General features: G+C 41.7%; 1 protein-coding gene across 18 annotated transcripts in view; it reads left to right on the plus strand.

Moving 5' to 3' along the window:
• Nrxn3 (neurexin 3) overlaps window positions 1-13,629 on the plus strand; it is a 1,606,331-nt gene that overhangs the window by 459,719 nt on the left and 1,132,983 nt on the right. For 12 of the 18 annotated variants that reach the window (XM_085830582.1, XM_085830591.1, XM_085830586.1 and 9 more), the window contains exon 5: window positions 8,617-8,918. In XM_085830582.1, the coding sequence (XP_085686708.1) occupies window positions 8,617-8,918 (302 nt within the window). Of the gene's footprint in view, window positions 1-8,616; window positions 8,919-12,971; window positions 12,996-13,629 lie in introns of all 18 variants that reach the window. The other 6 variants (XR_015045250.1, XM_085830590.1, XM_029484639.2 and 3 more) reach the window with 1 other exon arrangement.

Genomic DNA, 13,629 nt, shown 5'->3' on the forward strand with positions numbered 1-13,629 from the left:
TAATGGAGCTACTCAGAAATAGCTAGCTTAGACATGAAAGATTTTCTCTGTTGGTTTCACATCCCCAGTGCTAGGGGATTGGGGCCCTACACTGTGGCATGAGCCACACAATGATGATGCCCACTGAAGCAGTCACTTAACTTCTCATTACTCCCTGAGCAGCTTGCCAGGCTTTCTTAATGACCACACTCACAAACAGGCCCCTTCTTATGACTACCATATCCTGTATCCTTTCTACGTGAACTCATACCAGCTAAAATGAAATCTCTGGTGAGGACTCACCATCGGCTGCACCTTCTCCCACGTGCCTGTACCAGCTGTGAGATGCATCACTGACCCGTCCAGCAGGTCCAGTTATTCGAGGGTCTTGAGGGGACCTTCTCCTAAGAACCAAATGGGGGGAGGGAGAGAAGAGAACCTTGTACAATGAACGACACACGGAAGCAGTCTGAGTAGCATCAAGGTCTCACTGTATTAGCAAGGCTAAAGGCTTAAATGTACAAGCAAAGGAGGAAGCACTTCTCAGCAGGAGGGATGGGGCAGCAGAAATTATTTTTTGGCAGCTACACGGGGAAGCAGGAACTTGGTGGTATCAGGGTACATCTTGTGGTCAGGACATCCGGCGGTGACTTAGGGCTGGAACAATCTGTGGTTGTTCTCAGAGCAGTGTGTTGGTGGCCCACTTTTGACCCCCTTTTCTTCTGGGGGGGGCGGAGAGGCCCAATTCAGAGATCAGGACAATAGTGTTGTCTTAACAGCTCCCAACACATTACACTGAATTGGAATTCTGTGTTTGTGGGGATGTTCTCAACAGATGAAAGAGCTAGTATTTCTAAGACTGGGAACTGAGCCAACAACTTGGTGGTCTTCTTGCTTGGTGTTAGTTATTTTTGTGTGGTTGTGACCAAAATACTCATCACAAATGGTTTATGGTCATGCTTGTAAGGCTCTCCACCAATCTTAGTGGGAGAGGCATGAGGTAGGATGGCACAATTCATGTGTGATAAAGGCTGCTTGCCTCTTGTCAGACAAGGAGGCATTGAGTGTGACAGGAATCAGGGGACAGGTTTAATTTTCAAAGACCCACTGCCAGGAACCCACAGTCCTCAACCCCCACCTTTCAAATAGCTCTATTACCTGGAGACTAAGCATTCAAATTATGAGCCACTGAGGGGTACGGTATATCAAACTCCACCTTTAACACATACCTCATATCAATTGTATAAATGTTATACCTTGGTTATTTTCACTAGAGAGATTAACAAATATACAATTAGAAATTTTAAGGAAAAACTAAATTCCTGTAGATTTTAGCAAAATGTAAAGCTGATGGTGAGATCCAAGTCTCCCCAGTCAAAGTCTTTATCATGACAACCCATGCATCCAATTAATAGTTAAACGATACAGGGGTGTCCCATTAGTGTGGTCATGTAAGTCCTTGGCACTCAACAGACATTCAACACAATTTAGCTTTAGGGTTTTTCTTCTTTTGTAAAAGGTACCTAATTATTCCTCTCTCCTGGGACTCATGTGCATTTGGCACTTGGTACATTGCCAGCACAGGGAATACCTGCGACCCTTTATTCCTTGCAGAGATGAACAAAAATTTAAATGTATTGTAATGCAATTGAGAGCACTGCAGCCTTCAGGATGCCATTAGCTTTCTAGTGATTCCAGTGAAGCGTGGTTTTCCAGGCCATTCTTTCATGGGCTGGGGGAGCGTTCCTCACCAGGATGCTGGCTGTTTATTTTCTAAGTGACAACTTGATTTACTATTTCCGTTCTCATCGCTTTCACGAAGCCTCTGCAGGATGGCGAGTGACCAGGCAGTGTGCAAAAGTCCATTTATTTCTCTCCTGCATCTTCCCCACGAACAGTCTGAGGATAGGCTTGGAAATGGCCCGAGGAGGCAAGCTTTTCTGTGTGTTCTCTTCTGTTGTGAGGTTTTGTTCAGAGTGACACAAGTACTATGTGACACAAGACACAAGAGGGTCTGCTGGTACCCTCTGTTCTGAGATGTTCGTGTGATGGGGGTGTGGCAAGCAAAGGATTCCATTGTTTTTCTTTGGGGGGGGTGGCTCTGCAGTTGGGTCTGTGTCATGCTTTATTTGGCCTTAAGGAGACACAAGAAGTCATGACTTTCAACATCAACCAGAACTGCTGCCTTGTGAGCCTTCTGACAAGCATGAGGATTTGTTCTTTCTCAGATTTTAGTGGTATGTGCTGTTCGGTGATGTCCAGTAGACATCTGTCTAGCAAATGCTCATTTTGCAAATATAATCCATACAAAACCTAACAGGCATTTGAGTGTTGTCTGTTAGGTTCCCAGCTCTAATGAGGCACAGAAACACATGGTCTGTTGCTCCCTTCCCTACTAGACAAAGGGCTGGCCTGGGCCTCAGACTGGTCCACCTTTAGAGCGAAGTAGTCAGACTCTTATGTTGGTTCTTTAGCATGTTGCATTGGAAAGGAAACAGAATCACCCAAAACCTGTGCTGCCTCCTGATTCGCCTGTTTCAGCCCAAGGCACCTCTCGGAATTGAGTGAATGTGAAGTCTCTTTCCATTCATGTCTTGTCCCCCAGGATCAGGCAGAGGACTTGTAAATTTCTCATCTCCTCTTACCCTGCAGCTATGTTTCCCCTGCTTTGGACTCCTTGATCATCCGCCTTGAGGAGCAGTGGTCAGAGAAGCCACCATTATCTGTGAATTCCCAACTAGGGAAGCCATTACTTCCTATTGTGGACACTGGGAGGAAGCCTTACATGGCCTCTGCTGTTAGTGGAGTGGATGAAATGAGACTGCGGACCAGTCTGAGGCCCAGGCCAGCCCTTTGTCTAGTAGGGAGGGCAGCAACATCCCTTGTGTTTTCATGCCTCATTAGTTCTGGGTGGGCCAAGCCAGGATGGGCAGCCAGGGTTATCTTTGCATCATTGCAGACTGAAGTACTGCAAGGCTGTATGAGGCCAATTTGAAGGACAAAGGATGGCTTGATGTGCACAGTTTCATCTCCCAGGCTCATTAGGAGGAGGGCTGGCTCCTAGAGCTGTCTGGAGCACAGCAGGTGTTCAGCTCAGGGCCACTGGTTTTAGCCACTCCAGAGGGGGGCTGCATTTTAATAAGCTCTTTCAAGTGTCTTGCCTCCCCGCCCCTCCCCCCCCCAAAGAATTTAGAGAAAACTTCAGTCTTTTCCCCTGCTTCCCCATTTGGATTCCTCCTGCCTGGGTGGTCCTTCACCTGTCACAATCACAGATTTACCCCCTCTGGCAGGTTGAACTTCTTCCTGCTGGAGTACCTCAAACAGTGTGTGCTCTGCAACTGTCCTGAGAATTTGAGGCATGCTGAGGCTGAGGTGGAAGAGAAAAAGCCTCGTATCTCTAGCTGCATATGTAGCAGAAGATGGCCTAGTCGGCCATCCCTGGGAAGAGAGGCCCCTTGGTATTGCAAACTTTATATGCTCCAGTACAGGGGAACGCCAGGGCCAAGAGGCAGGAGTGGGTGGGTAGGGGAGCAGGGTGGAGGGAGGGTATAGGGAACTTTCGGGATAGCATTTGAAATGTATATAAAGAAAATATCTAATAAAAAATAAATTTAAAAAAAAGAGTCAATCCTAGTACTGTGGGGCTTGGCAGTACCACTTCCTACTGTCTTGGATAATACATCCAAATTCTCACACCTCTGTCTTAGCACAGGGTCTCTACTCTTCCTCACCAGTATAAACACATCAAATTGGTCTCCTGGACTGCAGAGAAAAGATGAGTAACATGTAGAAAGCTGTAAGCATCTGCTTCCAAAACTACTCAGAGTCTCTCTTTATTCAGTCCAGATGTGTTTCTCATTTGAGTGCCCCCTCAACAATACTATGCCATTTTCCTTAAGAGGTTTCTGCTAGGGACATGTTGTGTCCTTCTATTCCTTCCCAGTAAAATGTAAACTCCACTCCATGAATTCTGTGGACCAATGGGTTGAGCCACTGTAGGCCACCCCTGGGAAAGGAGTTCAAATGTGTTTTGTAAAATTGAGCAATCTTTTAACAGTGACAATTGCGCTCCTTTCGTTTGTATAGGTAAAATATGCAATAGATAAGATGTGCATATGTCTTATAACCTGAGCATTGTGGAGGCAGAGGTAGAAGGATCAGAAATTCCTTCTATCTTTGGCTACATGGTGAGTTGGAGGCTATCATGAGCCTATGTGTCAAAACTAAACCAAACCTTAAACAAATAATTGTTCTGCAATTCCCAATGATTGACTATCTATCTATCTATCTATCTATCTATCTATCTATCTATCTATCTATCTATCCATCTATCCATCTATCTATCTATCTATCTATCTATCTATCTATCTATCTATCTATCTATCTATCATCTATCTATCTAGTGTATCTTGATCTACAGATATAGTTGGGGTTGTAGTACATGAAACCACAAAGCCACACTTCTTGTAGTTCATATTAAGAAAGCATTGCACTGAGTATTTTAAATTACCTTGGAATTTGTCTGAGAGTTATTATTCTATGCATCACTAGTTGGATGTTCTCTATTCTGGAATTGTGGAGAAGAGAACAGAATAAATGCCTGTTAATGCTATGTATATTTCAGGACTTCGATTAGCAAGCTATTTGAAAGATCAGTGTCTCCCCGTATGTTACATAAACTGATTTAAAACCTCCAGCTATACATATCCAGATCCCATCTAGTGTTTAATCAATTGGACACTTACAAATAATGGCTAAATGATTTGCTGTCGTAAGGAGCTGAGCTCCGCTTTTCACACAGTGACACTAACATTTTTATTTTAATACTTACACCATGGATAGTAAACTTTGGCATGATATTACTTATATGGATCTCAACAGCCCATTAGCTATGTTAGTAGTGCCTTCTCTCTTGCCAAGCCATAGCTGTATGCTAAGCTGCTGGGTGCTGTGTTACATAATCCCCTGCATTCCTTTTCTCCACCTGCATTCCTTTTCTCCACCTGTTTAGCCTGAATGCATACAAGGTGACTGCATTGTCTTTTCAACCCCATTCTCACTCACTGTAAGCATCATGTATAGAAAACGAATTTTTGGACACTATTGCCTTTTTTTTTTCCAACTGGAGAATTGAATCAACTCAGAAATATATTTTGTCCATATCTGGTTCTGCCTTTTGATTATGTTGACTGTCAGCCCGGTATGGTTTTCAAGGTGATAAGAGTGTGTCGGAGTCTCAGCTACTGGAACAAATTAAGATAGGTTGGGGTTTTGGGAGAAAAATAATCTCCACTCTGACGGTGTGCAACAGGATGCTTTTCTAAAAGTCCTTCTCTGTCTCCTTCTTAGCTTTCATGTGCTTGAAGACATAGGCATGCATTGGCGGGTCCCTCCTCTCACATCTCAGGCAGAATAAATCCCAGGAATTACAATCAAAATACGTTTGCTGATCTAGAGTATGATTATGAGAAGGCCTTTCAACTGTCTGTTGTTTTCACTGGGCACCTGCTGAAATGAGATAGCTGGGTAGTTGGAGTGACATTTGTGATCACCTCCTCTGGCCTAGGGAAGAGATCAACTGAACAAATTCACCATTAAGTGGAGGGAGGGGTGTGAGATGCTTCAACAATCTCCTTTAGAGATGTGCCTTGGAAGACACTTGGCTGTATACAATGTTCCATGAAATATTAGCATAAACCAATGTCTGATTCGCATCGGCATGGTCTCTCTCGCAGTGAGTTCATAGATTATTTATTTATTGTGATATTCTCTTTTCTGTGGTAATGCCTCCAGTTGTTTTTCTTTTTATGGCCTTCTACATTAAAAAAAAAATCTCTTATTTTAATTACACTCTGAATTCTCAGTAGAAAAGGAAGCATTTCTTTTGGTAAGCAGATGTGGCTAACCTGGGGGGTGGGAGTGGGGGCGTAGTTGGTTATGACTCATTTACTTAGTGTCAGTTTGACTTACAAATCCACAGCTCCTTGGAATCACTCAGGACCTTAGAGAGGTTAGCTGGGAGCATGTGGCATATCCTGAGTGATTATCACAGGGACAGATAAAGCCCAGAAGTCTTTCAAATTCTGATTATACTGTGTCATCTTGGACACTCACTGACTCTGAGGCATCAACCTTTTTCTTCATAACATAAAGGCATTAAATCAGGCAATCCCTAAAATACCTTGTAATTTGAAAATGTATTATTTTGACAGATTTCTCCTCTAATTATATGGAAAATATTAAGCATGGTCTGGTACATTAAATAACATCTTTGTACCTTGCTTTTTTGTGTGTCAAGCCTGTCCCCTTTGAAGGGTCCTCCAATGATGAATGTAAACTCTGCATTGCTCTCCTGGCTCATCATTCTATCTCGTTGGTCACAGTGCATAGCTTAGGTTTTTACAGAAGACACCCATTAGTTGGCCATGTGTAGTACAAAGGACCACCCAGCAGTTGTGCACGTCCCTCTCTGTAGAGAGAGAGCTGAGTTATGACAACTGCATCTGATTATCTTCTGTTCTAGATCAGGGTCATTTCCAGGTCTGTTGTCTAGTTGTATTTTAACAAATATGTTTTATCACAAATGAGAAGAGAGATCATGATAATAGACAGGGCAATAGAGATTATTTTGAATGTATTTCAGACACACAGACAGTGTCAAGTTTCTGCTTCCTGACTTTTTGAGGCTAGTTTTGAAAACATGCACCAGACATAAATACGTGTGTGTGTGTGTGTGTGTGTGTGTGTGTGTGTGTATGTCAATCATATCATATATATCACATATATATGGAGATACTCACATATATGTTGGTGGATATATATATATATATATATATATATATATATATATGGATGAATACACGCACATAGACACACACATACATATATGGATAGAAACACACATACATAAATAGATGGACACATACACATATGTGGATGAACATACACACACACACACACACACACACACAAATATCTGCTATAGTTTAGCTAAATGTAAGCAGGTACATCTGCTTATAACTGTAAGTGTACAAAAATATTCAAGTAGACATGTCATTAACATATAGAAGAAATTTCAATTCTTTAGCCTTCAAGCATCTGTAGTCTTAATTCCTGCTTTCACAATTTTGTGATCATAACGCAATGTTATGATTAATTTAACTATTCATAGTGGGGTTTTGTCTCTCAACATTTTAAGAGTTCTACTTCATTTTGTTACTATGTGGTTGGAAAATGTATGTTTTAATTTGGCTAAATTGATTCATGTGGGACTAAGATGTTTTATAGGGATACGAGCTGAGGTAGACTTAGCTTTGGCTCATAAGGTTGAAATGTAGTTTAGCCAAGGGGAAAAAGGATCTCCTTAGCTTCAGTTTGTATCCTCAAATCTTTAAAGGGAAACTATGTATCTACGTGTACCTTATTGCCAATTTTCTCTTATCCCTTAAGTGCTTTTAAATAGCAGCTGACCAAGTCTCATGTGAAATAATACATTCGGAGAATGCCTAAGAAGAAGACATATGCACAATCATCTGTTGTGTGCCAAAATTGTGACTCCAACAAATTGCAAACTGATCAAATTAGCTCTTTCCTATTTGAAAATACCTTTCTATCTATCTGGACGTCGGGTTCAAGATGAATAATGTTTGACTCCTTGAGAAACAGTGCTGAAAGGAGACTAGGCCACCCCTCCCCCCCTGGTCCTTAGCCCATGACCTTCCCCAGTTTTCTTCCCATGTTCAGGTCAGTCTTACATTACAGGTATCTAGGATTAAGACACGTGAATGCCCCAACCGACACAGCAAGCATTGCCTACTGATGTGTCGACACGTGCACCACGAGTTTCTTTCAGAAAACAGTGCTTCCAGAGAAGATGCCTACTCAAACAGGCTTTGACTAGGGAATTCCCATTCCCATTCAAGACTGAAATACAGTCTTGAACGGGAATAGCGATCGCACCATAATCCTGTGTTGGCCTTGATTTCCAATTTGGGGGACATGTGTGTAAAGCTAAGTTCCAATCAGGAAGGGACATTCTCAGATGAAACCTCTTATCTGCCCAGAGCACAAGACCTGTTTGCTTGAGTCTATCGGTTGTGTAGCTCTCAGACCAAAGCTTTACCATGTTTCATCTATGCTCTTCCTCTCACCTGACTGTAGTCCAGTCTTCTACTTAATAACCCAGCCATGTTCTGTGGCGTTCCTGATTTCACTATAAAAACCTCAGTTAGCTAAGTTTCTGATGGATGGAAATCAAAGCCAAATCTTTTATGGTAATTGATTTTAAATTATTGTTTAATAAAAGGTACCAAGAGCTAAGAAGTCCTTTGTTAGAAAGGACAGTTAATTATCTATTCTGAAGCAGATCTATTATAAGCATTTAAATACCATCACTAGTGCACTGGGAGCCTGCCTTGAGCATCTTGAATGAATTTTTTACTCAGGTTTTTTCTTCCTGAACGTTTAAAGTAAAGATAGCCCACTCCATTCAGTTGCCTTGTTGTCTACCGCTGTGTGGACACAGTTTTGGGTTTCTCTGTAGTGAGCTCTTCTGTTTTCATCAGTTAAGTAGGAGTTGCCTAGAGTAGATTCTTGTTCATCAAGGCATAACCACTTTGTCTTTTTCTTTACCTACAGCACGAGAGGAGAACGTGGCCACCTTCCGAGGCTCAGAGTATCTGTGCTATGACCTGTCCCAGAACCCCATCCAGAGCAGCAGCGACGAAATCACCCTTTCCTTTAAGACCTGGCAACGCAATGGTCTCATCCTCCACACTGGCAAGTCGGCCGACTATGTTAACCTGGCTCTGAAGGATGGTGCGGTCTCCTTGGTCATTAACCTGGGCTCCGGGGCCTTTGAGGCCATTGTGGAGCCAGTGAATGGGAAATTCAACGACAACGCCTGGCATGATGTCAAAGTGACACGCAATCTTCGGCAGGTAATGGCCGGGGAACAGCGAGCCTAGAAGGCCCATCTTAGAAGATACTTTGTGGGGCAGGAAAGTGGTTAGGTTGCAAAGCTAGGGATCTGGGTGTAGATATGTTTAAATATAACTTTCTCCAAATTTTTGCAATTTCAGAAGGAAAAATGATCAAACTATTTTTCTCCTCATCCTTCAAATCCCCATTTGGGCTTGTTATTTAAGGGGGAAAAATCAGTTGCATAGATAATAAAAATGATAAGTACTTTCATTCTTTTTATTCCGCTTTCCTTTTATCATTTTCTTAATTACTTTCCAATCTTATCATATTGCTGTTAAATTCAATTAGGGACAGCATTTTGTTTCCACAGCTTGATGGATCGTCCTCATTCTTTGAGTATATGTTTTCCTTTTTTAATTAAGTTAGTCATTGCCATGATGTCATCATTTTAATTCCCTCCAGGAAAAGAAAATCTTGATTTTATTTCCCTCTCCTATTAATTTACCATCCCTCCCCACCTTTGGTTATTTTGTTTTTCTTCTTCTCCCAGTGTTATGTGAACCTCTAGCCTTAGGATTAATTAGCTGGGATCTCTCTGAACTCGTGTTTCTCTGTTCCCTGATGCTGTGGTCCTACCTCACTGCCCTTGTCTCTACCTCCGAGTCTCTTCAGTTGCCTGGGAGGCCTGGCAAGTGGAAGCACCCAAATAAAAATGTCAACTTTGGAGCAGCTTTCCTGAGGCTGTGTGTGCTTGAGAACTCCCATCGCTTGTGGATTCTAAGCAGGCAACCCTGTCAGGTGACACCGCGTGCAGAAAGCCTGAGCCAAGCAAAGCTGTTTTCCATGTCATTACTAATAATGATAATAATCAAACGTTATCAGGACACATCAGCAAAAGAAAAGCGTTTCCCACCAGAGCCAAGGTCTGTGCTGAGATCGTCTTTCCTCATGTGTCTATTTTCAGTTGCTATTCTTCTCTACTTGTACATTTGTCACGCAACCCAGTTGGACAGCCTTCATCCTTTATTAATCAGAAAACAGTATGCAAATTTCCAGAAAGTGCTTATCAAATTTTCTTCGGCAATGTGATTGATTTCGTGCCGTCTTCGGTAAACATGAAAGCATACGACATGACAGGTGTTTGCTTATGTTTTCTGTCTGATAAAAGTATGACTTCTAAGAAATGCTAAACAAATGGCAAAGGCTGGCACACACTGGATCACGTTAGAGTCAAAACACTCATCTGCACACTTAAGTCTATCAAGGAAGCCAACTGATTGGAAGATCCCATTCTGTTTAGAGGGGAGTTGTCAAGTAACTCCCTTACATTCTCACCACATAGGAACTTGAATTCTGTGAGTCCTTGATCTGTGATTTCCCTTCAAGGTCAAAAACCTCTAATACGTAAGTGCTTCTTTTTATCTTCATTCATTGCTACACAGAGGAACTTCTGAGCAATCAGAGATTCCCAAATCACATCTCCATTTGCAGACATAGACATATTGTCTCTGGGTTGTGAACTTTAAACCTGAAAGTGAATCATGACCTATTTCTACTTTTGATTGCCATGTCCAAAATAATACCTTTGGAGCCTCAGTCATCTGAGGGGAAACTCCACGCCCCAAATTATCAATTTGCTTCTCTTTCGTCCTCCCCACACACTTCCTATTTGTTCATGAGTGATTCTAAGCCGCTCACAAACCTCTCACTTTTGTTTCCACTGAAAACACTTTCCCAAGAGTCTCTGGCTGGAGTTAAGCCCTTTCAATCAGAGCAGATAAGTTAAATTATTATTCAAATGTTGTTGTGATGGTTTTTGATCAGGAGCACTGTGAGAAAAATCACCCTGTAGAGTTTCTAATTTATTCCAAGTTCGAAGGTCCGGCTTCTCTCTGTGCCCTTGGACAAGTCACTTAACCTTCTGCCACCATAACTTGCGTTTCGAACTCTGATTACAGTGCTCCCCAGCCATGTGTGCTGGCTAAATATGCAAAGTGCCTTCTGCTCCAGAAGGATTATGAGCTCAGCCATGGGCTGAGTGCTCGATTCTATGCGATGCGCAAATGATTTACAAGCTGAGCAGTCAGTCCCAGAGGTGACTCCTTCTGCCTGCTGCCAAGGATGCGGGAGAATGGAGCTTCCTATTCGAATTAAAGCCGTTGAGTTCTTGGGATTTGGAGTACTTCTCAGTAGAGAGAATCTTGACCTCATGTAAAAAAGACATTCCTGGGGGCTGGAGAGATGGCTCAGCGGTTAAGAGCACTGACTGCTCTTCCGAAGGTCCTCAGTTCAAATCCCAGCAACCACATGGTGGCTCACAACCATCCGTAATGAGATCTGGCACCACCCTCTTCTGGAGTGTCTAAAGACAGCTACAGTGTACTTAAAGCATACAATAAATAAATCTTAAAAACAAACAAACAAAAAAAAAACAAAAAAAAAAAACCCAAAAAGACATTCCTGTACCACTTGAAATCTTTGAAGTTAAAATTCAGAGAATTCAGAGAGAGAGAGAGAGAGGTCGATTTTCACAATTAAAATCCATTTAATGTTGTCTAATTTAAGATTACTATGTTACCCATTAAAATATTTACATTATCCCTTTTCAGTTATCCAGTATACATTAGAAAAAAAAACATTGAAGGCTCTGTATATTTCAAATAAACTTCAAATAGCCTCATAAATATTTGATAATAAGCTGACGACAACTCATCTACTTTTATTTGGCAAAATCTAATGTTTTTGATGGGAAAGATTTGTCTATGAAGACTTGTCCTGGAACTGGGTTTCCTAAGAGTATCTCTTAACAAATAGGGCAGAACAATTGTTCCTTCCCATATGGCCACCAGTAAGTAATTCAGTCCTTATTCTAACTCAGATCCAAGCCCAGATACTTTACTGGGACTTCTGATTGAAAAGTTTGGAATATGGACTACAAGTATTTGTTCTAAATCACACACTCACACACACACACACACACACACACACACACACACACTGTGATAGCAGAGGAAGGATTGCTTTTTATCTTGTTAGCCCTGAAGGTCAACTCTCTCACATCACCTGCTTCACCTCTGGGTACCACTTTTGGTAAAGCACACAGGATATGGAGCAGGTGTCCCAGCCTTCCAGACTCCCAGCTCAAAGGGTTTGTTAATTTAGCATTTGAAAATCATCAGCAAGGAAGGGATTGATTGTAGAGAGGGCTTTTCCAACTATGTTTAATCTACCATCCTTCCCTCTATCTATTCACAAAGTTGTTTAAAAGCTTAAAATACAACATTCCAGAGGAATTGATGTGGGAGGATCCTCCCACCCATTCTGACAAAGCAATGAAATTAATAGCTTTATTGGGTAATAAAATTATTTTTTGGTGTATTCTTATGTCACAGACATTATAAACTATAAGTAAAAGAAATATGAGAATGTTCCCTCCTGCGCACAAATCCACAGACATCAACAGGGTCACAGATTAGCCTGCTGTGATCTAGAATATACTTCATAATGAAGCCTTGCTGTGTGAGGCTCAGTGTGCTAGCATTTAGTTCTTTTCAGAATGGTCCATCCATGTAGTTAGATTCAGATGTGAAAAAATATACTAACATGCTAATAGTATGTAGTTATCTTTTATCTACATATAAAGTGGTTTATTTGGGCAGGGGGTCTTTACTTTTAGTACAGCGAATATGTATGCGTTTATTAGAGGGTGGGAAGGGAACGCTGGCAACATTCGCGTGGAAGAACCCTGGGAAGTAAGTATGGTACTAATTCTAAAGGGTGAGGTGTTGGTCTGGGGGGTATTTGGAAGGAAGGGGCGGCTGCCTTGGCTGAGTACCCAAGCAAGAGTTTCCATAGAGTCCTGGTCTCATTGTCTCTCCCCACTCTCCTTCTGTGTTGGGTGCCTTTTTTTTGAAAAACTAACACAAGATCACTCATACGATGCGTCATTTTACTAACCAACTAATGTACTAACACCCTAACAACTCATCTTTGGTTTTAGTTTTTATTTTTAATTAACAATCGTTCTGTTCACAATTTTTAATTTCCTTTCTTCCCCCTTCTCCGCAAAGCACTCAGGCATCGGACACGCTATGGTAAACAAACTACATTGTCTGGTAGATATCATTCTTATTGTCTTTTTTTGGGTTTGCCGTGTGTTGCTCCCCCTTTCTCTCCCGACCCTCCTTTTGTCCTCTTTAGACTTATTTCCTCTTCCTTTTCATTTTTTTTTGTTGTTAAATTAAATGCAAGACTTTATTTTTCTTTAAAAAGAAAAACAGAAGGAAACGTAGCTGTCCTGAAAATAGTATTCATTCCAGTTTGTTGGGGACAGTTCTTTATCTCCAGCCTTCTTTTTATTTTTGCCCAAAAGTTATTTTTAAGGGATCCTCTTCAATTAGTTATATTTTTACTTACCTATTTTGAAACCTCTAAATGACAGTCTAGAGACAACAGAGATTTTTTTAGTGAGGGCTTCCTTCCACTGTGTCTCCCTCTCCTCTCTTCCTGTTTTCTCTGTCTCCTCCCTAATCCTTAGTCCCTCTCTCTGTCCCTTTCTGTAGCTGTGGCTGCCACAGGCGATCTTGGGGAGGAAAGGATGCTGCTGCTTCCTATAATCTTCCTCTCTCTTCTTTGACCTCATTCCCCACTGTGGCCAAAGGGAGGACCACCAATTGTTTTCTTCATATACACTGCATGGCATGGTCCTGTCTCGTGGAAAACCCATCA

Source organism: Mus caroli, unplaced genomic scaffold (assembly GCF_978045245.1).
Source record: "Mus caroli unplaced genomic scaffold, Mus_caroli_1 scaffold_14, whole genome shotgun sequence".
Lineage (NCBI taxonomy): Eukaryota > Metazoa > Chordata > Mammalia > Rodentia > Muridae > Mus > Mus caroli.